The following is a 27,315-nucleotide window of genomic DNA, read 5'->3' as shown; positions in this document are numbered from 1 at the left end:
TTGTCCCACAAGGTTCCATATCACAAAAGGAAGGCTGGGATTGAGTTTAGGGGTAATTGCCCTAAACGTTCTGGAATTAGGGGCCAAACAGGGGCCAAAAACAAGCATTTTTCTAGTTTCCAGACAATAACTTGTGTTTATATGTATCGATCTCTCTGAAATTGTAATGCAAGGTGCCATACCACAAATGGAAGGCTGGGATTGAGTTTGGGTATATTGCTCCAAACGTTCAGGAATTGGGGGCCAAAAAGGGGTAAAAAACAAGAATTTTTCTAGTTTCTAGACAATAACTTGTGTTTAAGTGTATGGATCTTTTTGAAAGTGTACTGCAAGGTACCATACCACAAAGGGAAGGCTGGGATTGAATTTGGGGGTGATGAATCATAAAAATTTTGGGGGGGATTTTTTTTTCTTTTTTTTCTTTAAAATTTTCCATTTTAAATTGGTTATTTCTGATTTATATATATAAGCAAATAATAATGATATGGTTTGAATAGGTAAATTAAAATTTTTTAAGTTCTTAGACCACATTCATTCTGTGTCAGAAACCTATGCTGTGTCAAATATTTAATTACAATCCAAATTCAGTGCTGTATCAAGCTTGAATGTTGTGTCCATACTTGCCCCAACTGTTCAGGGTTCAACCTCTGCGGTCTTATCAAGCTGGGCCCCAGCGGAGCATTTTATTGAAAGAAGGTACATGTGTCCATGTTTTGAATCATTATCATTCTTTAAGAAATAATACGTCTGGGAATCCATTTCTTTTTATGCCCCCTACGTAGTGTTGGGGGCATTACGTTTTACCCTTAACTGAGTTGGTTGCCGTTCTCTAACTTAAGTTTGCCTCAAACAAATGTTATGAAACTTATACACAATGCTTATTACCACAAAATACAGATCAAGTTTGAAATTGGTGGCGTCACTTTAACCGTTCTAGAGAGATGCCCCTTTTCAAATGAAAATTGCTGAATTTTCTTTTCTGTTCTCTAACTTTAGTTTTCCTCAACCAAATGGGATGAGACTTATACACAATGCTTATTACCACAAAACACAGATCAAGTTAGAATGTTGGTTGTGTAACTTTTACTGTTCTAGAGTTATGCCCCTTTACAAACATAAAAGTTTCCGTTCTCTTACTTAAGTTTGCCTCAACCATATATTATGAAACTTATACACAATACCTATTACCACAAAAGTCAGATCAACTACAAATGTGGGTAGTGTCACTTTTACCTTTCTTCAGTTATGTCCCTTTAAAACTTTATATGATATGCAAGCATGGGCATCATGTGTGTCCCATGGACACATTCCCTTTTTATTTTCATCTCACTTTATAATTAACACCACTCTCATATTGTCATGATTTACAATAATTTAAAAAGAAAATATCATCCTCCACACACATGGCCATGAAAGCACTGAGATATAATTTTTAATTTAGTTGAATTAATAAATAGCATAAAAAAGTTCTAAGGTTCACGTATTGTCTTTTTTTTTTAAAAAGCAACTTTTTTTTTTGCTTATCACTTTCAGAAGTTTATTCCCTACACCCTTTCCACACACACACACACACACACACACACACACTTTTAGAAAAAGCATTAAAGTGTAAAATAGGAAATGGTAGGAGAATGTGAATCATATCTTTCACATTTTTATATTGAACATCGATTATAATTAGTGACAAAATTCAAAGCAAGTGAACACTAACTTTTAATTCAATTTGGTAGATATGTTAAACTACAAAGAAAAGATAGGATATGTCCAGTTGGTATAAAATTTGATGATGAAATCCATTTCTTTTTTGAAATGTTTACTTACTAATAGATAAAGAAAGCATCTTTTAAAGCAATTGTTTGTTGTCATTGAAAAAATTATAGAATATTTCACTCACCAACACCATAAGATTTCAAAGCAGTCAGGATCTTCATCATTAGAAATGAGGAAGGAAAACCTTCAGAATAAAAATTGAGTGTTTTAGATTTGCAAATTGTGCGATATATATTATTCTATGTATTTTTCTATGTTGTTTATGTTACATGTATTCCTTTCATGCTCAGTCTTAGATTGGGCTGAATAAAATATTAATTATATATAAAGAAATGGTTTTGGTATACATCCAGGGGTTATGGTTTTTCCTAAAAAAATATTCTGATCCCCAATTTGATGAAAAAAAATATTGTGGTCAAGCAGATGACAAAAAAAAATCTGAATCCAGATTTTCCCCATACCTTATAGTGTTAAATTTTGAAAAAAATAATTTGATTGATAGCGTTGAAAAACTAATAAAAATGTTTGCGCTTTGCTCGAAAAAGATTTCTGACTCAGACAAAAAAGTATAACCCCCCCTTGAAGTTAAATGGTTGCTTCGTAAAATTGTTTTGGCAGAGAGGGGTGAAAATATGTGAATTTTATTTTGCTTTGTGTATAATTACGAGTCAGATGGTATTGCATATAACCTTTAGGTATATGTAGTGTGGATTATTTCAACAGAAGATATGTTTTATTTAAAATGAATGATTTCTACAGGTAAATAAAATTACAGGTGCCTAATTACCTTTCACCTGGTCAAGGTGTGAAAATTTAATTACTAAAACAACAGCCCCCAATAAATATAACAGGGGGAAAATTAATAAACGTGATATTTGTAGACGCCTAAAAACAATAAAAATATTTTCTGTATATTCAGGTTCTTTACATTTACTTGTAAAAATCATTACATTTGTGTGCAGCTTTTGATTACAACTATTTACAAGTACCCTCTTCTGTTAGTCTTAGTCCACTGCTCACCCATGAGGAGGTGGAAGTGGGTTTCTAGCAGGATAAGTCCTTTTTTAGGGTGCATTGACATTTGCGCCAATTTTGAAAATGTTATTAAGTATTTTCGTGTGATGTATATAGTTTTAGAAACTTTTTCAATAAACTTATACTGCTCAGAGTACCAATTCCACAATTCCCTTGGTGAGCAGGAAGCAGATGGCAAATGGAAGGAGTATTTTGTTATTATATCAATAAATTTTGTACAACTTATAAGTCTCATGACTTGTGTTTACCTGTAAATTGACGCAAATGAAAAAAAAATTATTGGCGCAAATGAAAAGAAAAGTTGGCACAAATGAAAAAAAAAATTGGCGCAAATGAAGTGCATATTAGCGCAAATGCAATATGCTACATTTATACGCCCGTTTACGGGATGTATTATGGTATACCGTTGTCCGTCCGTCCATCTGTCCGTCTGTCCGTCGTCAACATGTCGGACATTAACTCAAAAACGCTTTAAATAATATGCATGAAACTTTGGTGAATTGTTTATATCTATTAACGTGAGCTCCTTTTCGTTTTTTATAAATTTCAGATTTACCGTTTGTGAGTTTTGGGGTTTTATTCATTAAAAAAGGGGGGATTTTCCAGTTTTCCGACAATAACTCAAGAATGCTTTCAGCAGTTCTCATGAAACTTTGGTGAATTGTTTATATCTGTTGATGTAAGCTCCCTTTAGAATTTTATAAATTTTAGATTTTACATTTCTGAGTTATGGAGTTTTATTCATTAAAAAAGGGGGGATTTTCCAGTTTTTGGACAATAACTCAAAAATGCTTTCAGGAGTTCTCATGAAACTTTGGTGAATTATTTATAGCTATTGATGTAATCTCCCAATTGATTTTCATAAATTTCAAATATGACATTGAGAAGAAATTGAACTTTATTTGTTTATAGTCTGACAACAGGTTTACTAAGTATTGCGCAACAGCACAGTGTATTGCACAACAGCAAGAAATCTTTAATTGAATATAATTTAATTCATATAACCAATTTCAAGTTCTTTGACTACATTTATTCAGAAACCTATAATATGTCAAATATTTAATTACAATCCAAATTCAGACCTGTATCAAGCTTGAATATTGTGTCCATTTTTGCACAAACTTTTCGGGGTTGGACCTCTGCGGGCGTATCCAGCTGCGCTCAGCGAAGCAGTTTATTTTTTTTATTAAGAAAATAAGATGTATGGTAATATAACTTGTTAACAATACATACTAGAGACCTAAGGTCCTTTGATATGAGGACCTTGCTTGATGATCTTGAAAATGAGGTCACGGTCAAAGAGTTTTGATTGATAAATATGGTAAGATTTGACCAAAAGAAACATTTTTCAGGCAGCTGGTATAGATTAAACTGTTCATATATATAATGTTAATTTTTTTCAGCAAGAATCAGCTGGTAGACAATGTATATTAGAAAAAGAACAGAAAACATTTACAGACGCTTTAGCATTGGCAGAAAAGAAGGCTTCTGATGATAGAAGTAAGTTAGTATCAATATTTCTTTCAAAGTATAATAAAACGAAACCTTTCAAAAACCAAACTATTCATAAACAAGAAACCTGTCTTAACACACCTTTTAATGCCCCACCTTTGATAGTAGAAGGGCATTATGTTTTTCGGTCTGTGCCTCCGTTCGTTCGTTCGTCCGTCCGTCCATCTGTTCGTCCGTCTGTCCGGCTTCAGGTTAAAGTTTTTGGTCAAGGTTATTTTTGATGAAGTTGAAATCCAATCAACTTGAAACTTAGTACACATGTTCCCTATGATATGATCTTTCTAATTTTAATGCCAAATTAGAGTTTTGACCTCAATTTAACGGTCCACTGAACATAGAAAATGATAGTGCGAGTGAGGCATCCGTGTACTATGGACACATTCTTGTTTAATCAGGATGTACACTGAATTTTCTGTAGTAAATTCAGCTTAGTTTGCTTAATTCATTTATTACCTAAACCTTAACCCAATAGCCCCGTTTATTCATGGTGAGAATAATATAATTTTGCAGATTATTTCGTTTGACTTTTTATGCTACCGCCGTAACGGAGGGGCATTAATTTTTACCCTTGTCCTAATTTTGGTGGCGTCACTTTAACCGTTCTAGAGTTATGCCCCTTTACAAATGGAAAAATTGCTGAATTTTTCGTTTCCGTTCTCTAACTTTAGTTTGCCTTAACCAAATGTTATGAAACTTATACAATATGATTACCGTAGAAAGGCTTGTATAGTTCGCAGTGGTACATAGTCCGCACCCCCTTCTCCCCACGAAATTTTAGGTAAAAAAACTTTTTGTAACTGTTAGAAAAGGTCTAATGAAACTCCGGTAATTTCAAATCCTGTGCGGTCGTTTGCGGTATTTTCTTGGAAAACCCTGTTTTCCATCATCAAACAGAAGCCGAAACTGCTTGTTAACGATTCTAGAACGCTTCATGATTGTTAAAATAAGTTTAATTCACTTAAAAAACAATTTAGAAACTTGTGTATGTTTAACAGGAAGTTTAAAAAGCACATATAAAAGAAGAAATTAACCGGTGAGAGTCGAAATCCGTACATAACAGATATCACTATAATACGACTTTGAAAGTAAAACAGTTCCATCCTTTTGTAAAACAGTCTTTAATATATCTATCACATTAATGTTTGAAGGGTCTTAAGCTAATACAAACCATATTAGTCAGTATGAAACACCAAAACGGAACGAACAATGACCGATTACGTTTTGTAGTTTACAAATTCTAAGCTGGTTTACGGTTGTCTTTTTCGCTATGTTTGTATCGTTTCAATCAAGCAGATACCAGTTTATTTCAACCAATGAATTGAAAAGAAACGAGAAATTTGTAATGAAAGGTTTAGTTTTTATATTTATCAGTATTAATTTGATATTGAATAGAAATAACTTATTAATATGGATGAGTTAAAATTATTAGTTTGAAAAATGATAAGAGCGCCCTCTACAATATAAATAATAAAGATGGCGGAACGTAAACAAACCACCTCGCCCGCGAAATTGAAATTTTTCTCTTATTTCTTGCTTATTGTACTCTATAGTCCGCACCCCGTCTGGAAGGTCCAATTTTGGAGAATAAAACCGCGGACTATACAAGCCTTTCTACGGTATTACCACAAAATACAGATCAAGTTCGAATTTTGGTGGTGTTTCTTTAATCGTTCTAGAGTAATGCCACTTTACAAATGGAAAAATTGCTGAATTTTTCATTTCCATTCTCTTACTTTAGTTTGCTTCCACCAAATGTTATGAAACTTATACACAATACTTATTGCCACAAAACTCAGATCAAGTACAAATTTGGGTAGCGTCACTTTTACCATTCTTCAGTTATGTCCGTTTATAACTTTATATGATATGCAAGCTGGGGCATCATCTGTATCCCATGGACACATTCCCCATTTATTTGGTTATCATTTGTAATTAATGTAATAATATAAATTTAACCATACATTTTGGTACCATTTCTTTGCTTGCAAAAATGTTGTACGTTGATTTCTCTTTATTGAAAAGGCACTCTATTTGGCAATAAGCACAATTACCAATGTCAACATGCAAGCAAAATTATCATTGCTAAGTATATTTAATCTACTTTTTAAGAAGAAAAAAATCCAGTTATAAAATTGGTGAAATACAGCGGACTGGCGATGGGCGGGCGGCTGCCAACAGTTTCTGTGCAATAACTTATGAACCGTTAAGCTAATGCTTTTCAATTTTAACATGTTGATACTAATGTCAAAATGGAGAGCAAGTTCGATATTGACGATTTTCACCCCAACTGTTCAGGAGTCCTTGATATATTGGAAAATGGCACTTTATGTTTTTTTCAGTTCAATTACTTATGAATTCTTTTACCAATGGTTTTCAAATTATAATATGTTGTTACTGATGAAAAAATTTATTTCTGTGCAATTACTTTTTATACGACTGCAAATTTTGCGGTCATATATTGGTATCACATCGTCGTCGTAGTTGTCGTCGGCAACAACGTCGTCCGAAGATATTTGGTTTCCGGACAATAACTTTAGTATAAGTGAATTGAAATCTATGAAATTTAAACATAAGGTTTATAACCACAAAAGGATGGTTGGGATTGATTTTTGGGGTTATGGTCCTAACAGTTTAGGAATGAGGGGCCAAAAAGGGGCCCAAATAAGCATTTTTCTAGTTTCCAGACAATAACTTGTGGAACAGTGTATGGATCTCTCTGAAATTATACCACAAGTTTCCATACCACAAAGGGATGGTTAGGATTGGCTTTGGGGGTTATGGCTCAAACCATTTTTGGAATTAGGGGCAAAAAAGGGGGGGAAAACAAGTGTTTCCTTGTTAATGGACAATTACTTAAGTATTGGTCTTTGGATCTCTATGAAATAGATATTGGACCATTAATCATTATATAAGGGATAGCATTCGATGGATTCATGATATTTTACAGTATATAGAAGAGAACAATATTTTGGGAATTTTGATTTTGAGAAAGCTTTGATTCTTTATGTCAGGACTTTTTGCTATAAGTATTACAATTTTTCATGCTATTAGTATTACAATTTTTTTCATATGCTGAGTCTAACTGTGTATTTGGTTGTTGGGCCCATTTTCTAATTGGTCCACATTTTGGTCCTTAGGCTATAAAATTTGTTTTGTTTGATTTGATAAACATTAAATAAAATTAAAAAGATAATAATTACAATGTTATATTTGAATTACCTCCCTTACATTGCTTTTAAATTATGTAAAGTTGTCAGCTAGTTCTAGTATGAATTATTTTTTAGCTGTTTCTAGAAACATCAAATACTGTGATGGAAGTATATATAATATAATAATAGTGTATATAAAAGGGTTCAGTGGTAATACATTTTTATATTCAGAATTGTTTATTTGTGATCAATATCATTTGTTTGGGGTTTTTTTAGCATTAAGAGTTACCTCCCTTACAATGGTTTTGTTATAAAGAAATGTTGTATTGTCTTGAGGTGATTAGCTGTCAATTTATTTTTAGAAGTTACTATTAAATGCTGATGAAGGTATATTAATTTTAGCCATGATTATGTATGTCATTTTCTATTTCAATACTTTTATGATGTATTTAAATAGGTTTTTAGCTCACCTGGCCCGAAGGGCCAAGTGAGCTTTTCTCATCACTTGGCGTCCGCCGTCCTTCGTCGTCCGGCGTCGGCGTTAACTTTTTACATTTTGAACTTCTTCTAGAGAACCACTGAATGGAATGAAACCAAACATGGCATGAATGTTCCTTATGAGGTGCTGACCAAGTGTTGTTACTTTGTAGCGGATCCATCATTCAAAATGGCCGCCAGCTGTGGACTTAGTTTAACATAAGACCCTATGGGAAATACATACAAATGTCTTCTTTTAGAGAACCACTGAATGGAATGAAACCAAACATGGCATGAATGTTTCTTATGAGATGCTGACCGAGTGTTGTTACTTTGAAGCCAATCCATAATCCAAGATGGCTGCCAGCGGGGGACTTAGTTTAACATGGGACCCTATGGGAAACACATACAAACATCTTCTTTTAGAGAACCACTGAATGGAATGAAACCAAACATGGTATGAATGTTCCTTATGAGGTGCTGACCAAGTGTTGTTACTTTGTAGCGGATCCATCATCCAAGATGGCCGCCAGCGGTGGACTTAGTTTAACATAGGACCCTAAGGGAAATACATACAAATGTCTTCTTTTAGAGAACCACTGAATGGAATGAAACCAAACATGGCATGAATGTTCCTTATGAGGTGCTGACCAAGTGTTGTTACTTTGTAGCGGATCCATCATCCAAGATGGCCGCCAGCTGTGGACTTAGTTTAACATAGGACCCTATGGGAAATACATACAAATGTCTTCTTTTAGAGAACCACTGAATGGAATGAAACCAAACATGGCGTGAATGTTTCTTATGAGGTGCTGAATGAGTGTTGTTACTTTGAAGCCGATCCATAATCCAAGATGGACGCCAGCGGGGGACTTAGTTTAACATAGGACCCTATAGGAAATACATACAAATGTCTTCTTTTAGAGAACCACTGAATGGAATGAAACCAAACATGGCATGAATGTTCCTTATAAGGTGCTGACCGAGTGTTGTTACTTTGAAGCCAATCCATAATCCAAGATGGCCACCAGCGGGGGACTTAGTTTAACATGGGACCCTATGGGAAACACATACAAACGTCTTCTTTTAGAGAACCACTGAATGGAATGAAACCAAACATGGTATGAATGTTCCTTATGAGGTGCTGACTAAGTGTTGTTACTTTGTAGCGGATCCATCATCCAAGATGGCCGCCAGCGGTGGACTTAGTTTAACATAGGACCCTATGGGAAATACATACAAATGTCTTCTTTTAGAGAACCACTGAATGGAATGAAACCAAACATGGCATGAATGTTCCTTATGAGGTGCTGACCAAGTGTTGTTACTTTGTAGCAGATCCATCATCCAAGATGGCCGCCAGCGGTGGACTTAGTTTAACATAGGACCCTATGGGAAATACATACAAATGTCTTCTTTTAGAGAACCACTGAATGGAATGAAACCAAACATGGCATGAATGTTTCTTATGAGGTGCTGACTGAGTGTTGTTACTTTGAAGCCGATCCATAATCCAAGATGGACGCCAGCGGTGGACTTAGTTTAACATAGGACCCTATGGGAAATACATACAAATGTCTTCTTTTAAAGAACCATGGAATGGAATGAAACCAAACATGGCATGAATGTTTCTTATGAGGTGCTGACCGAGTGTTGTTACTTTGAAGCCGATACAATCCAAGATGGACGCCAGCGGGGGACTTAGTTTAACATAGGACCCTATGGGAAATACATACAAATGTCTTCTTTAAGAGAACCACTGAATGGAATGAAACCAAACATGGCATGAATGTTCCTTATGAGGTGCTGACCTAGTGTTGTTACTTTGAAGCCGATCCATAATCCAAGATGGCCGCCAGCGGGAGACTTAGTTTAACATGGGACCCTATGGGAAATACATACAAATGTCTTCTTTTAGAGAACCACTGAATGGAATGAAACCAAACATAGCATGAATGTTCCTTATGTGGTGCTGACCAAGTGTTGTTACTTTGAAGCCGATCCATAATCCAAGATGGCCGCCAGTGGGGGACTTAGTTTAACATGGGACCCTATGGGAAATACATACAAATGTCTTCTTTTAGAGAACCACTGAATGGAATGAAACCAAACATGGTATGAATGTTCCTTATGAGGTGCTGACAGAGTGTTGTTACTTTGAAGCTGATCCATAATCGAAGATGGCCGCCAGCAGGGGACTTAGTTTAACATGGGACCCTATGGGAAATACATACAAAGGTCTTCTTTTAGAGAACCACTGAATGGAATGAAACCAAACATGGCATGAATGTTTCTTATGAGGTGCTGACCGAGTGTTGTTACTTTGAAGCCGATCCATAATCCAAGATGGCCGCCTGCAGGGGACTTAGTTTAACATGGGACCCTATGAGAAATACATACAAATGTCTTCTTTTAGAGAACCACTGAATGGAATGAAACCAAACATGGCATGAATGTTCCTTATGAGGTGCTGACCGAGTGTTGTTACTTTGAAGCCGATCCATAATCCAAGATGGCCGCCAGCGGGGGACTTAGTTTAACATGGGACCCTATGGGAAACACATACAAACGTCTTCTTTTAGAGAACCACTGAATGGAATGAAACCAAACATGGCAAGAATGTTCCTAGTGAGGTGCTGACCAAGTGTTGTTACTTTGAAGCCGATCCATAATCCAAGATGGACGCCAGCTGGGGACTTAGTTTAACATAGGACCCTACGGGAAATACATACAAATGTCTTCTTTTAGAGAACCACTGAATGCAATGAAACCAAACATGGCATGAATGTTCCTTATGAGGTGCTGACCAAGTGTTGTTACTATGAAGCCGATCCATAATCTAAGATGGCCGTCAGTGGAGGACTTAGTTTAACATAGGACCCTATGAGAAATACGTACAAATGTTTTCTTTTAGAGAACAATTGAATGGAATGAAACCAAACATGGCATGCATGTTCCTTTTGAGTTGCTGACCAAGTGTTGTTACTTTGAAGCTGATCCTTCATCCATGATGGTTGCCAATGGGGGGACTTCCTTTAACATAAGACCCTATGGGAAATACATACAAATGCTTCTTCTAGAGGTGCACTGAATGGAATGAAACCAAAACATGGCATAAATGTTTCTTATGAGGTGCTGATTAAGTGTTGCTACTTTGTTGCCGATTTACTGTTCAAGATGGCCACCAGGATTTTTTATTAAATTACAGGACTAATATTAAAACAAATTTGGCCTCACTCATTATTAGGGTATCTGTTAATTTTAATCTATTTTTACATGATTTCCAAAACCAAAGTAGAATCAGGTGAGCAACACAGGCTCTTGAGAGCCTCTAGTTATGGTTGCAAACTCTGGAAATTTGAATTGAGATTATGACCATATCTTGAGGGAAACATTTTTTTTTTGGAAAAAGGGGGAGGGGGGGGGGGGGGTTAAAAAAATTAGATTTGGGGGGGTTAAAAAAATTGGAGGGGGATGGGAACAATTTTTTATCAAGATTTCAGAAATTAAAAAGAAAATTTCGTCAATTTTTTTTTTTTTTATTAAAAATGGGGGTGGGGGGGGGGAAACAGATTTACAAAGTATTGCGCAACAGCACAGTGTATTGCCCAAAAGTAAAAAATTGAATATAAATTCAAATCATATAACCAATTCTAAGTTCTTTGACTGCAGTTATTCAGTGTCAGAAACCTATTATGTGTCAAATATTTAAATACAATCCAAATTCAGACCTGTATCAAGCGCCAATATTGTGTCCATTTTTGCCCCAACTGTTCAGGGTTGGACCTCTACGGTCGTATCCAGCTGCGCTCCGCGAAGCACATTTTTAAACAAATCAAAGTTTTATTACCATATAAACCAACTTATACAATTTGTGACAAAAACAACATTAACATAATGACAAGAAAAAAGCATGTATAATCATATTAAACAAACTAATGAAAATAGTTTAAACAATCATTAAAAAATAGAGAGTTGTTGGGTTGTTAGCTCACCTGGCCCAAAGGGCCAAGTGAGCTTTTCTCATCACTTGGCGTCCATCGTCCGTTGTTGTCATCGTCCATCGTCGTCCGTCGTCGTCGTTTACTTTTTACATTTTGAACTTCTTCTAGAGAACCACTTAATGGAATAAAACCAAACGTGGCATGAATGTTCCTTATGAGGTGCTGACCAAGTGTTGTTACTTTGAAGCCGATCCATCATCCAAGATGGCCGCAAGCGGGGACTTACTTTAACATAGGACCCTATGGGAAATACATACAAATGTCTTCTTTTATAGAACAACTGAATGGAATGAAACCAAACATAGCATGAATGTTATGAAAGCTATTCCATAATCCCAAGATGGACGCCAGCGGGGGACTTAGTTTAAAATAAGACCCTGTAGGAAATATTTACAAATGTCTTCTTTTAGAGAACCACTTAATGGAATGAAACCAAACATGGCATGAATGTTCCTTATGAGGTGCTGACCAAGTGTTGTTACCTTGAAGCCGATCCATCATCCAAGATGGCCGCCAGCAGGGTACTTACTTTAACATAGGACCCTATGGGAAATACATACAAATGTCTTCTTTTAAAGAACCACTGAATGGAATGAAACCAAACATAGCATGAATGTTCCTTATGAGGTGCTGACCAAGTGTTGTTACTTTGAAGCCGATCCATAATCCAAGATGGCCGCCAGGGGGGTACTCAGTTTAACATAAGACCCTGTAGGAAATATTTACAAATGTCTTCTTTTAGAGAACCACTTAATGGAATGAAACCAAACATGGCATGAATGTTCCTTATGAGGTGCTGACCAAGTGTTGTTACCTTGAAGCCGATCCATCATCCAAGATGGCCGCCAGCGGGGGACTTACTTTAACATAGGACCCTATGGGAAATACATACAAATGTCTTCTTTTAGAGAACCACTGAATGGAATAAAACCAAACATAGCATGAATGTTCCTTATGAGGTGCTGACCAAGTGTTGTTACTTTGAAGCCGATCCATAATCCAAGATGGCCGCCAGCGGGGGACTTAGTTTAACATAAGACCCTGTAGGAAATATTTACAAATGTCTTCTTTTAGAGAACCACTGAATGGAATGAAACCAAACATAGCATGAATGTTCCTTATGAGGTGCTAACCAAGTGTTGTTACTTTGAAACCGATCCATAATCCAAGATGGCCGCCAGCGGGGGACTTACTTTAACATGGGACCCTATAGGAAATATTTACAAATGTCTTCTTTTAGAGAACCACTTAATGGAATGAAACCAAACATGGCATGAATGTTCCTTATGAGGTGCTGACCAAGTGTTGTTACCTTGATGCTGATCCATCATCCAAGATGACCGCCAGCGTGGGACTTAGTTTAACATAGGACCCTATGGGAAATACATACAAATGTTTTCTTTTAGAGAACCACTGAATGGAATGAAACCAAACATAGCATGAATGTTCCTTATGAGGTGCTGACCAAGTGTTGTTACTTTGAAGCCGATCCATAATCCAAGATGGCCGCCAGCGGGGGACTTACTTTAACATAGGACCCTATAGGAAATATTTACAAATGTCTTCTTTTAGAGAACCACTTAATGGAATGAAACCAAACATGGCATGAATGTTCCTTATCAGGTGCTGACCAAGTGTTGTTACCTTGATGCCGATCCATATCCAAGATGGCCGCCAGCGGGGGACTTAGTTTAACATAGGACCCTAAGTGAAATACATACAAATGTTTTCTTTTAGAGAACCACTGAATGGAATGAAACCAAACATAGCATGAATGTTCCTTATGAGGTGCTGACCAAGTGTTGTTAATTTGAAGCCGATCCATAATCCAAGATGGCCGCCAGGGGGGGGGGGGGGGGGGGGGGGGACTTAGTTTAACATAGGACCCTATAGGAAATATTTACAAATGTCTTCTTTAAGAGAACCACTTAATGGAATGAAACCAAACATGGCATGAATGTTCCTTATGAGGTGCTGACCAAGTGTTGTTACCTTGAAGCCGATCCATCATCCAAGATGGCCGCCAGCGGGGGACTTACTTTAACATAGGACCCTATGGGAAATACATACAAATGTCTTCTTTTAGAGAACCACTGAATGGAATGAAACCAAACATAGCATGAATGTTCCTTATGAGGTGCTGACCAAGTGTTGTTACTTTGAAGCCTATCCATAATCCAAGATGGCCGCCAGCGGGGGACTTAGTTTAACATAGGACCCTATAGGAAATATTTACAAATGTCTTCTTTTAGAGAACCACTTAATGGAATGAAAGCAAACATGGCATGAATGTTCCTTATGAGGTGCTGACCAAGTGTTGTTACTTTGAAGCTGATCCATCATCCAAGATGGCCGCCAGCGGGGGACTTACTTTAACATAGGACCCTAAGGGAAATACATACAAATGTCTTCTTTTATAGAACCACTGAATGGAATGAAACCAAACATGGCATGAATGTTCCTTATGAGGTGCTGACCAAGTGTTGTTACCTTGAAGCCGATCCATCATCCAAGATGGCTGCCAGAGGGGGACTTACTTTAACATAGGACCCTAAGTGAAATACATACAAATGTCTTCTTTTATAGAACCACTGAATGCAATGAAACCAAACATAGCAGGAATGTTCCTTATGAGGTGCTGACCAAGTGTTGTTACTTTGAAGCTATTCCATAATCCCAAGATGGACGCCAGCGGGGGACTTAGTTTAAAATAAGACCCTGTAGGAAATATTTACAAATGTCTTCTTTTAGAGAACCACTTAATGGAATGAAACCAAACATGGCATGAATGTTCCTTATGAGGTGCTGACCAAGTGTTGTTACCTTGAAGCCGATCCATCATCCAAGATGGCCGCCAGCAGGGTACTTACTTTAACATAGGACCCTATGGGAAATACATACAAATGTCTTCTTTTAAAGAACCACTGAATGGAATGAAACCAAACATAGCATGAATGTTCCTTATGAGGTGCTGACCAAGTGTTGTTACTTTGAAGCCGATCCATAATCCAAGATGGCCGCCAGCGGGGGATTTAGTTTAACATAGGACCCTATGGGAAATATTTACAAATGTCTTCTTTTAGAGAACCACTTAATGGAATGAAACCAAACATGGCATGAATGTTCCTTATGAGGTGCTGACCAAGTGTTGTTACTTTGAAGCCGATCCATCATCCAAGATGGCTGCCAGAGGGGGACTTACTTTAACATAGGACCCTAAGTGAAATACATACAAATGTCTTCTTTTATAGAACCACTGAATGCAATGAAACCAAACATAGCATGAATGTTCCTTATGAGGTGCTGACCAAGTGTTGTTACTTTGAAGCTATTCCATAATCCCAAGATGGACGCCAGCGGGGGACTTAGTTTAACATAAGACCCTATAGGAAAATATTTACAAATGTCTTCTTTTAGAGAACCACTTAATGGAATGAAACCAAACATGGCATGAATGTTCCTTATGAGGTGCTGACCAAGTGTTGTTACCTTGAAGCCGATCCATCATCCAAGATGGCCGCCAGCGGGGGACTTAGTTTAACATAGGACCCTAAGGGTAAATACATACAAATGTCTTCTTTTAGAGAACCACTGAATGGAATGAAACCAAACATAGCATGAATGTTACTTATGAGGTGCTGACCAAGTGTTGTTACTTTGAAGCCAATCCATAATCCAAGATGGCCGCCAGCGGGGGACTTAGTTTAACATAGGACCCTATAGGAAATATTTACAAATGTCTTCTTTTAGAGAACCACTTAATGGAATGAAACCAAACATGGCATGAATGTTCCTTATGAGGTGCTGACCAAGTGTTGTTACTTTGAAGCCGATCCATCATCCAAAATCGCCGCCAGCAGGGGACTTAGTTTAACATAGGACCCTTACGGGAAATACATACAAATGTCTTCTTTTAGAATACCACTGAATTGAATGAAACCAAACATGGCATGAATGTTCCTTATGAGGTGCTGACCAAGTGTTGTTACTTTGAAGTCGATCCATAATCAAAGATGGCCGCCAGCGGGGGACTTAGTTTAACATAGGACCCTACGAGAAATATTTACAAATGTCTTCTTTTAGAGAACCGCTGAATGGAATAAAACCAAACATGGCATGAATGTTCTTTATGATGTGCTGACCAAGTGTTGTTACTTTTAAGTAGATCCATGATCCAAGATGGCAGCCAGCAGGGGACTTACTTTGACATAGGACCCTATGTGAAATACATATAAATGTCTTCTTATAGAGAACCACTTAATGAAATGAAACCAAACATGGCATGAATGTTTCTTTTGAGGTGCTGACCAAGTGTTGTTACTTTGAAGCTGATCCATAATCCAAGATGGCCGCCAGCAGGCCACTTACTTTAACATAGGACCCTATGGGAAATACATACAAATGTCTTCTTTAAGAGAAACACAGAATGGAGAATGGAATGAAACCAAACATGGCATGAATGTTTCTTTTGAGGTGCTGACCAAGTGTTGTTACTTTGAAGCCGATCCATAATCCAAGATGGCCGCCAGCGGGGGACTTAGTTTAACATAGGACCCTATGGGAAATACATACAAATGTCTTCTTTTAGAGAACCACTGAATGGATTGAAACCGAACGTGGCATGAATGTTCCTTATGAGGTGCTGACCAAATGTTGTTACTTTGAAGATGATCCATCATCCAAGTTGACCGCCGGCTGGGGACAATGTTTAACAAAGGACCCTATGGACAATACATACAAATGTCTTCTTTTAGAGAACCTCTGAATGGATTGAAACCGAATGTGGCATGAATGTTCCTTATAAGGTGCTGACTAAGTGTTGTTACTTTGAAGTTGATCCTTCATCCACGATGGCTGCCAGCGGGGGGACTTCCTTTAACATAAGACCCTATGGGAAATACATACAAATGCTTCATTTAGAGATGCACTGAATGGAATGAAGCCAAATATGGCATAAATGTTTCTTATGAGGTGCTGATGAAGTTTTGCTACTTTGTTGCCACTTTACTGTTCAAGATGGCGACTAGGCTTTTTTTTATTAAATTACTGGGCCAATATTAAACCAAATTTGGCCTCTTTATGAGGGTATCTGTTTTGATTTTAATCTATTTTTACATGATTTCCAAAACCAAAGTAGAATCAGATGAGCGACACAGGCTCATGAGAGCCTCTAGTTTTTTGATAAATAACTCGTAAAATATTTTGATATCAATTTCAATCATTATTGTATATTTATTGTTATATATTCATACCAAATGAAATTTTTTAAAGATTTTTTTAAAAGCATAATTGTTTGCATGAAGAAAATGAATGCAAAAAAATGGTGTTGATTTATTCACTAGGCACATCTAATAATTTTATAATCTTGGGTTGTTTTCATACATTTATGAAATCATATGATGGATTAGTCTTTCAGTCAATAAAAAGGTCAGCATTTGCAATGTGTGTTTTTTTTTGAACAGCTTCTATAAATACTTAATTGAATGCAAGCACAAATATAACTCACTATTATCAAATATAACAATCTGCCAAATTTACTATGGCTAGTAAAGGATAATCTAATTTTGCCCATTCAAATATGACTTTTTATACGACTGCAAAAATTAAAAATTTTTTGGTCGTATATTGGTATGACGTTGGCGTCGTCGTCGTCGTCAGGCGTCGTTTGAAGACACATTGGTTTTTCCACTCTAACTTTAGTTTAAGTGAATGGATCTCCATGAAATTTTACCATAAGGTTCAATACCACGAAAGGAAGGTTGGGATTGATTTTGGGGGTTATGATACCAACAGTTAAGGAATTAGGGGCCAAAAAGGGGCCAAAAATAAGCATTTTTGTAACTTCCAGACAATAACTTGTGTGTAAGTGTATGGATCTCTCTGACATTGTACCACAAGGTTCCATATCACAAAGGGAAGGCTGTAATTGATTTTGGGGGTAATTGCCTCAAAATTTTAGGAATTAGGGGCCAAAAAAGGGGCAAAAAACAAGCATTTTTCTAGTTTCATGACAATAACTTGTGTGTAAGTGTTTGGATATTTCTGAAATTGTACTACAAGGTTCCATATCACAAAGGGAAAGCTGGAATTGAGTTTGGGGGTAATTGCCCGAAACGTTTAGGAATTGGGGGCCAAAAAGGGGCCAAAAATAAGCATTTTTCTAGTTTCCAGACAATAACTTGTGTTCAAGTGTATGGATCTCTCTGAAATTGTACTGCAAGGTACCGTACCACAAAGGTAAGGCTGGGATTGAGTTTGGGGGTGATGAATCATAAGGGGGTTCAAAGAATTTGGGGGGGGGGGGGGGGGATTTTTTTTTTTTTCTTTTAAAATTTTCCATTTTAAGTTGTTTATTTCTGATTTATATTTAAAAGCAAATTATAATGATATGGTAGGAGATACACACCAAACAGGATGTGTAAATTATTATATAATAAGTATTGTGCAATAGCAAGAAATTTTCAATTACACAGTATTGCACAATAGCAAGAAATCTTCAATTGCACAGTATTGCACAATAGCAAGAAATCTTCAATTGCACAGTATTGCGCAATAGCAAGAAATATCCAATAGCACAATATTGCGCAATAGCAAGAAATTGTCAATTGTACAGTATTGCGCAATAGCAAGAAATATTCAATTGCACAGTATTGTGCAAAAGAAGATACTTCGTATAAATTGCTTATTTCTTGACCAATTTCAATACGGGTTTTATTCTTGAATTCTTGGGGTCTTTAATATGCTGAATCTAACCGTGTATTAAGTTTTTGGATTTTGGGCCCCGTTTTTAAATTGGTCCATATTGAGGTCCAAAGGGTCCAAAATTTAACTTTGTTTGATTTCATCAAAAATTGAATTATTGGGGTTCTTTGATATGCCGAATCTAACAGTGTATTTAGATTCTTAATTTTTGGTTCCGTTTTCAAATTGGTCTACATAAAGGTCCAAAGGGTCCAAAATTAAACTTAGTTTGATTTTAACAAAAATTGAATTTTTAGGGTTCTTTGATGTGCTGAATCTAAACATGTATTTAGATTTTTGATTATGGGCCCAGTTTTCAAGTTGGTCCAAATCGGGGTCCAAAATTAAACTTTGTTTGATTTCAACAAAAATTGAATATATGGGGTTCTTTGATATGCTGAATCTAACCATGTATTTAGATTTTTGATTTTTGGGCCCCGTTATCAACTTTGTCCACATTGAGGTCAAAAGGGTCCAAAATTAAACTTTGTTTGATTTCATCAAAAATTGAATTCTTGGGGTTCTTTGATATGCTGAATCTAACCATGTATTTAGATTTTGGATATTGGACCATAATAGGTGAATGTCCAATTTAAAATTTTTAAGTTCTTAGACCACGTTCATTCTGTGTCAGAAACCTATGCTGTGTCAAATATTTAATCACAATCCAAATTCAGAGCTGTATCAAGCTTGAATGTTGTGTCCATACTTGCCCCAACTGTTCAGGGTTCGACCTCTGCAGTCGTATCAAGCTGCGCCCTGCAGAGCATTTTATTGTAATCTAGCTAGAGAAAAGATGCTTAAAAAGTTGACATTTCTTTATTTATGTCTTACATCAAATTTATTACATTATACTTACATTCATATTACACATTCATGATTGATTTATTTTACAACACATTTTATATATATATACATTTACCGTCAGAATAGATTACAACATTTTTTCAAGATAAATAAGATTATAACAATAATAGATTAACTCTGAATTTTAATAATTTCATTTTTAGCTCACCTGGCCCAAAAGGGCCAAGTGAGCTTTTCTCATCACTTGGCGTCCGTCGTCTGTCGTCCATTGTCATCGTCGTTGTTGTCATTAACTTTTTACATTTTGAACTTCTTCTAGAGAACCACTAAATGGAATGAAACCAAACGTGGCATGAATGTTACCTTACGAGGTGCTGACCAAGTGTTGTTACTTTGTAGCCGATCCATCATCCAAGATGGCCGCCAGCGGCGGACTTCGTTTATCATAGGACCCTATGGGAAATACATATAATTGTCTCTTTTAGAGAACCACAAAATGGAATAAAACCAAACATGGCATGAATGTTCCTTATAAGGTGCTGACCGAGTGTTGTTACTTTGAATCCTATTCATCATCCAAGATGGCCGCCAGTGGGGGACTTCGTTTATCATAGGACCCTATGGGAAATACATATAAATGTCTTCTTTTAGAGAACTACAGAATGGAATAAAACCAAACATGGCATGAATGTTCCTTATGAGGTGCTGACCAAGTATTGTTACTTTGAAGCCGATCCATCATCCAAGATGGCCACCAGAGGGGGACTTAGTTTAACATAGGACCCTACGGGAAATACATACAAATGTCTTCTTTAAGAGAACCACTAAATGAAATGACATAAAACATGGCATGAATGTTCCTTATGGGGTGCTGACCAAGTGTTGAAACTTTGTAGGAGATCAATCATCCAAGATGTCTGCCAGTGGGGGACTTTGTTTAACATAGGACCCTATGGACAATACATACAAATGACTTCTTTTATAGAACCACTTAATGGAATGAAACCAAACATGGCATGAATGTTCCTTATGAGGTTCTGACCAAGTTTTGTTACTTTGAAGCCGATCCATCATCCAAGATAGCTGCCAGCAGGGGACTTAGTTTAACATGGGACCCTATGGGAAATACATATAAATGTCTTCTTTGATATGCCGAATCTAACAGTGTATTTAGATTCTTAATTTTTGGTTCCGTTTTCAAATTGGTCTACATAAAGGTCCAAAGGGTCCAAAATTAAACTTAGTTTGATTTTAACAAAAATTGAATTTTTAGGGTTCTTTGATGTGCTGAATCTAAACATGTATTTAGATTTTTGATTATGGGCCCAGTTTTCAAGTTGGTCCAAATCGGGGTCCAAAATTAAACTTTGTTTGATTTCAACAAAAATTGAATATATGGGGTTCTTTGATATGCTGAATCTAACCATGTATTTAGATTTTTGATTTTTGGGCCCCGTTATCAACTTTGTCCACATTGAGGTCAAAAGGGTCCCAAATTAAACTTTGTTTGATTTCATCAAAAATTGAATTCTTGGGGTTCTTTGATATGCTGAATCTAACCATGTATTTAGATTTTGGATATTGGACCATAATAGGTGAATGTCCAATTTAAAATTTTTAAGTTCTTAGACCACGTTCATTCTGTGTCAGAAACCTATGCTGTGTCAAATATTTAATCACAATCCAAATTCAGAGCTGTATCAAGCTTGAATGTTGTGTCCATACTTGCCCCAACTGTTCAGGGTTCGACCTCTGCAGTCGTATCAAGCTGCGCCCTGCAGAGCATTTTATTGTAATCTAGCTAGAGAAAAGATGCTTAAAAAGTTGACATTTCTTTATTTATGTCTTACATCAAATTTATTACATTATACTTACATTCATATTACACATTCATGATTGATTTATTTTACAACACATTTTATATATATATACATTTACCGTCAGGATAGATTACAACATTTTTTCAAGATAAATAAGATTATAACAATAATAGATTAACTCTGAATTTTAATAATTTCATTTTTAGCTCACCTGGCCCAAAAGGGCCAAGTGAGCTTTTCTCATCACTTGGCGTCCGTCGTCTGTCGTCCATTGTCATCGTCGTCGTTGTCATTAACTTTTTACATTTTGAACTTCTTCTAGAGAACCACTAAATGGAATGAAACCAAACGTGGCATGAATGTTACCTTACGAGGTGCTGACCAAGTGTTGTTACTTTGTAGCCGATCCATCATCCAAGATGGCCGCCAGCGGCGGACTTCGTTTATCATAGGACCCTATGGGAAATACATATAATTGTCTCTTTTAGAGAACCACAAAATGGAATAAAACCAAACATGGCATGAATGTTCCTTATAAGGTGCTGACCGAGTGTTGTTACTTTGAATCCTATTCATCATCCAAGATGGCCGCCAGTGGGGGACTTCGTTTATCATAGGACCCTATGGGAAATACATATAAATGTCTTCTTTTAGAGAACTACAGAATGGAATAAAACCAAACATGGCATGAATGTTCCTTATGAGGTGCTGACCAAGTGTTGTTACTTTGAAGCCGATCCATCATCCAAGATGGCCACCAGAGGGGGACTTAGTTTAACATAGGACCCTACGGGAAATACATACAAATGTCTTCTTTAAGAGAACCACTAAATGAAATGACATAAAACATGGCATGAATGTTCCTTATGGGGTGCTGACCAAGTGTTGAAACTTTGTAGGAGATCAATCATCCAAGATGTCTGCCAGTGGGGGACTTTGTTTAACATAGGACCCTATGGACAATACATACAAATGACTTCTTTTATAGAACCACTTAATGGAATGAAACCAAACATGGCATGAATGTTCCTTATGAGGTTCTGACCAAGTTTTGTTACTTTGAAGCCGATCCATCATCCAAGATAGCTGCCAGCAGGGGACTTAGTTTAACATGGGACCCTATGGGAAATACATATAAATGTCTTCTTTTAGAGAACCACTAAATGGAATGAAATAAAACATGGCATGAATGTTCCATATGAGGTGCTGACCAAGTGTTGTAACTTTGTAGGTGATCTTTTATCCAAGATTGCTGCCAGCGGGGGACTTCGTTTAGCATAGTACCCTATTGACAATACATACAAATATCTTCTTCTAAAGAACCACTTAATGGAATGAAACCAAACATAGCATGAATATTCCTTATGAGGTGCTGACTAAGTGTTGTTACTTTGTAGCTGATCCATCATCCAAGATGGCTGCAAGTGGGGGACTTTGTTAAACATAGGACCCTATGGACAATACATACAAATGTCTTCTTTTATAGAACCACTGAATGGAATGAAACCAAACATAGCATGAATGTTCCTTATGAGGTTATGACCAAGTGTTGTTACTTTGAAGCCGATCCATCATCCAAGATGGCCGCCAGCGGGGGACTTCATTTATCATAGGACCCTATGGGAAATACATATAAATGTCTTCTTTTAGAGAACCACTAAATGGAATGAAATAAAACATGGCATGAATGTTCCATATGAGGTGCTGACCAAGTGTTGTAACTTTGTAGGTGATCTTTTATCCAAGATTGCTGCCAGCGGGGGACTTCGTTTAGCATAATACCCTATTGACAATACATACAAATATCTTCTTCTAAAGAACCACTTAATGGAATGAAACCAAACATAGCATGAATATTCCTTATGAGGTGCTGACTAAGTGTTGTTACTTTGTAGCTGATCCATCATCCAAGATGGCTGCAAGTGGGGGGACTTTGTTAAACATAGGACCCTATGGACAATACATACAAATGTCTTCTTTTATAGAACCACTGAATGGAATGAAACCAAACATAGCATGAATGTTCCTTATGAGGTTATGACCAAGTGTTGTTACTTTGAAGCCGATCCATCATCCAAGATGGCCGCCAGCGGGGGACTTCATTTATCATAGGACCCTATGGGAAATACATATAAATGTCTTTTTTTAGAGAACCACTAAATGGAATGAAATAAAACATGACATGAATGTTCCTTATGAGGTGCTGACCAAGTGTTGTAACTTTGTAGGTGTTCAATCATCCAAGATGGCCGCCAGCGGGGACTTAGTTTAATATAGGACCCTATGGGAAATACATACAAATGTTTTCTTTTAGAGAACCACTGAATGGAATGAAACCAAACATGGCATGAATGTTCCTAATGAGGTGCTGACCAAATGTTGTTACTTTGTAGCCAATCAATCATCCAAGATGGCTCCCAGCGGGAAACTTAGTTTAACAAAGGACCCTATGTGAAATACATACAAAAGTCTTCTTTTGAAGAACCACAGAATGGAATGAAACCAAACATGGTATGAATGTTCCTCATGAGGTGCTGACAAAGTGTTGTTACTTTGTAGCAAATCCATCACCAAGATGGCTGCCAATGGGGGACTTAGTTTAACAAAGGACCCTATGGGAAATACATACAAATGTCTTCTTCTAGAAAACCGCTTAATGGATTGAAACCAAACATGGTATGAATGTTTCTTTTGAGGTGCTGACCAAGTGTTGTTACTTTGTAGCTGATTTGTCATTGTCCTTATAAAGTCATTTTCCACAATTTCAATGAATTTATTGGCAATTTCTGTAAACTTTACAAAAGACTTCTGCTTTTGATTAAATAACGGGGCTAAATGATTATTAGGGTATCTGTTATGATTTTAATCTATTTTTACAAGATTATCAAAACCAAAGTAGAATCAGATGAGCGACACAGGCTCTTGAGAGCCTCTAGTTATTGTATTATATTTGATTTATATAGTATTCTATAGAAATGTCAACAATAGATAATAGATGATTATGACGTCACATACCTGATACCATTTTCCTGTACTTCAGGGATTCTAATTTTGAATTCTTTGTCCTGAAGACGCCGATCTAATCAGAAAAACATGTCCACCAATAAGAGTTGCAGTTTACTTAAGTGTTGTTGTCAATTTAGCGGTATCAAATTTATTAATAAAAAAGAAGTTCATACTATAGAAAACCTTCTTTTTAAGCAAAAGTGAAAGATTTGATGAATCAACTGAAACTAGCTCGACACAATTTAGATTGTGCAAAGCAAGAGCTGGCTGAATACAAGGAGAAAGCCACAAGAATTTTGCAGGTTAGAATGTGTTTTTTTTTGTTGTACACAGATCTCAATATTTGTTTTGGTTGTGTTTTTTATGATATTACAGGCACTGTACATAGAATATGTTAGAAATAGCTTTTTAAATTATGTACCTTCAATAGAACTCATACAGCCTTGTCTGTGGCGTCATTATTAGTGACAATAGTGAGAACATTTAGGTTCAGTTTGTTATTTAAGTTTTTTTTTTAACATCAATAACTTTGTCAAACCTTCATGGATTTTTATGAAAATTATACAGATGCTTTTTTTTATGACCAAAAGACAGTATCAAGAGCAAAATTTTGAAAATATTTATATCTATTTTCCCGTGTTTTACTCATAAATGGACTTTTTATTTTTGCAGTTAACATTTAGATACAGTCTAAGGTTAAAGTTTTTTCAGTCATCAATAACTTTGACAAACCTTCATAGATTTTTACGGTAATTGGACAGATCTTTTTTTAGCTCACTTGGCCTTTTTCTCGGCGTTGTCGTCTGTTAACTTTTACAAAAATTTTCTCCTCTGAAACTATTGGGCCAAATTTAACCAAACTTGGCCACAATCATCATTGGGGTATCTAGTTTAAACTAGAGGCTCTAAAGAGTCTGTGTCGCTCACTTTGGTCTATGTGCATATTAAACAAAGGACACAGATGGATTCATGACAAAATTGTGTTTTGGTTATGGTGATGTGTTTGTAGATCTTACTTTACTGAACATTCTTGCTGCTTACAATTATCTCTATCTATAATGAACTTGGCCCAGTAGTTACAGTGGAAAATATTTTGTAAAAATTAACAAAAATTTACAAAATTTATGAAAATTGTAAAAAATTGACTATAAAGGGCAATAATTCCTTAAGGGGTCTATTGACAATTTTGGTCATGTTGACTTATTTGTAGACCTTACTTTGCTGTACATTATTGCTGTTTACAGTTTATCTCTATCTATAATAATATTCAAGATAATAACCAAAAGCTGCAAAATTTTCTTAAAATTACCAATTCAGGGGCAGCAACCCAACAATGTGTTGCTTGATTGGTCTGAAAATTTAAGGGCAGATAGATCATAACCTAATAAACAATTTTAACCCGTGTCAGATTTGCTCTTAATGCTTTGGTTTCAGAGATATGAGCCAAAAACTGCATTTTACCCTATGTATTATTTTTTAGCCATGTCGGCCATCTTGGTTCACGGGCGGGGTCATCGGACACATTTTTTGAACTAGATACCCTAATGATGATTGTGGACAAGTTTGGTTAAATTTGTCTTAGTAGTTTCAGAGGAGAAGATTTTTGTAAAAGATTACAAAAATTTACGAAAAATGGTTAAAAATTGACTATAAAGGGCAATAACTCCTTAAGGGGTCAACTGACCATTTTGGTCAAGTTGACTTATTTGTAGATCTTACTTTGCTGAACATTATTGCTGTTTACAGTTTATCTCTATCTATAATAATATTCAAGATAATAACCAAAAACGGCAAAATTTCCTTTAAATTACCAATTCAGGGGCAGCAACCCAACAACAGGTTGTCCGATTCATCTGAAAATTTCAGGGCAGATAGATCTTGACCTGATAAACAATTATATCCCATGTCAGATTTGCTCTAAATGCTTTGGTTTCAGAGATATAAGCCAAAATCTACATTTTACCCCTATGTTCTATTTTTAGCCATAGCGGCCATCTTGGTTGGTTGGCAGGGTCACCGGACACATTTTTTAAACTAGATACCCTAATAATGATTGTGGCCAAGTTTGGTCAAATTTGGCCCAGTAGTTTCAGACGACGGACGCCAAGTAATGAGAAAAGCTCACTTGGCCCTTTGGACCAGGTGAGCTAAAAATGTGTCTGATGACCAAACCTGCCAACCAAGATAGCTGACATGGGTAAAAATAGAACATAGGGGTAAAATGCAAGTTTTGTCTATCATTTTGAAAACCGTTCAAAAATAGAGAAAATCTGACCGGACAGAAATTTTCAGAATGTTGAGCTCTGCCAAATGTCCATATATGTCAAAACCGTCAGACGACTTCTTATAGGAGTTATTGCCCTTAAATGACAAATTTTACCTTTTTTTCGTATATTGGTATGATGTTGGCGTCGTCGTCGTCATCCGAAAACACATTGGTTTTCGCACTCTAACTTTATAAGTGAATGGATCTCTATTAAATTTTACTGTAAGGTTCAATACCACAAAGGAAGGTTGGGATTGATTTTAGGGGTTATGGTACCAACAGTTAAGGAAAAAGGGGCCAAAAATAAGCATTTTTGTAACTTCCAGACATAACTTGTGTGTTAGTGTATGGATCTCTCTGACATTGTACCACAAGGTTCCATATCACGAAGGGAAAGCTGTGTTACAGTTTGGGGGTAATTGCCTCAAAATTTTAGGAATTAGGGGCCAAAAAAGGCAAAAAACAAGCATTTTTCTAGTTTCATGACAATAACTTGTGTGTAAGTGTATGAATCTTTATGAAATTGTACTACAATGTTCCATATCACAAAGGGAAAGCTGGAATTGAGTTTAGGGGTAATTGCCCAAAACGTTGAGGAATTAGGGTCCAAAAAGGGGCCAAAAATAAGCATTTTTCTAGTTTCCAGACAATAACTTGTGTTCAAGTGTATGGATCTCTCTGAAATTGTACTGCAAGGTACCATACCACAAAGGGAAGGCTGGGATTGA

At 36.4% G+C, this 27,315-nt stretch overlaps 1 protein-coding gene and 1 long non-coding RNA gene across 4 annotated transcripts in view; one reads left to right on the top strand and one right to left on the bottom strand.

The window, feature by feature from the left end:
• Positions 1–27,315, top strand: part of LOC127698938 (golgin subfamily A member 5-like) — a 324,899-nt gene that overhangs the window by 148,937 nt on the left and 148,647 nt on the right. For both annotated transcript variants that reach the window (XM_052202700.1, XM_052202699.1), the window contains exons 6-7: positions 4,209–4,305; positions 24,517–24,623. In XM_052202700.1, the coding sequence (XP_052058660.1) occupies positions 4,209–4,305; positions 24,517–24,623 (204 nt within the window). The remainder of the gene's footprint in view (positions 1–4,208; positions 4,306–24,516; positions 24,624–27,315) is intronic.
• LOC127699054 (uncharacterized) lies at positions 7,925–11,352 on the bottom strand. 2 transcript variants are annotated; one of them, XR_007981054.1, is made up of 2 exons: positions 10,585–11,352; positions 7,925–9,754 (listed from the first exon to the last, which is right to left on the bottom strand). It is a non-coding gene; the product is annotated as an uncharacterized LOC127699054 (long non-coding RNA). The 2 variants fall into 2 exon arrangements; XR_007981055.1 differs by lacking the exon at positions 10,585–11,352 and adding an exon at positions 9,921–10,018.

The sequence above is a fragment of the Mytilus californianus genome, unplaced genomic scaffold (genome assembly GCF_021869535.1).
Source record: "Mytilus californianus isolate M0D057914Y unplaced genomic scaffold, xbMytCali1.0.p SCAF_4, whole genome shotgun sequence".
In the NCBI taxonomy this organism is placed as follows: domain Eukaryota; kingdom Metazoa; phylum Mollusca; class Bivalvia; order Mytilida; family Mytilidae; genus Mytilus; species Mytilus californianus.
The sequence above is the reverse complement of the archived record's forward strand: the minus strand, read 5'-3'. Positions and strand labels throughout refer to the sequence as shown.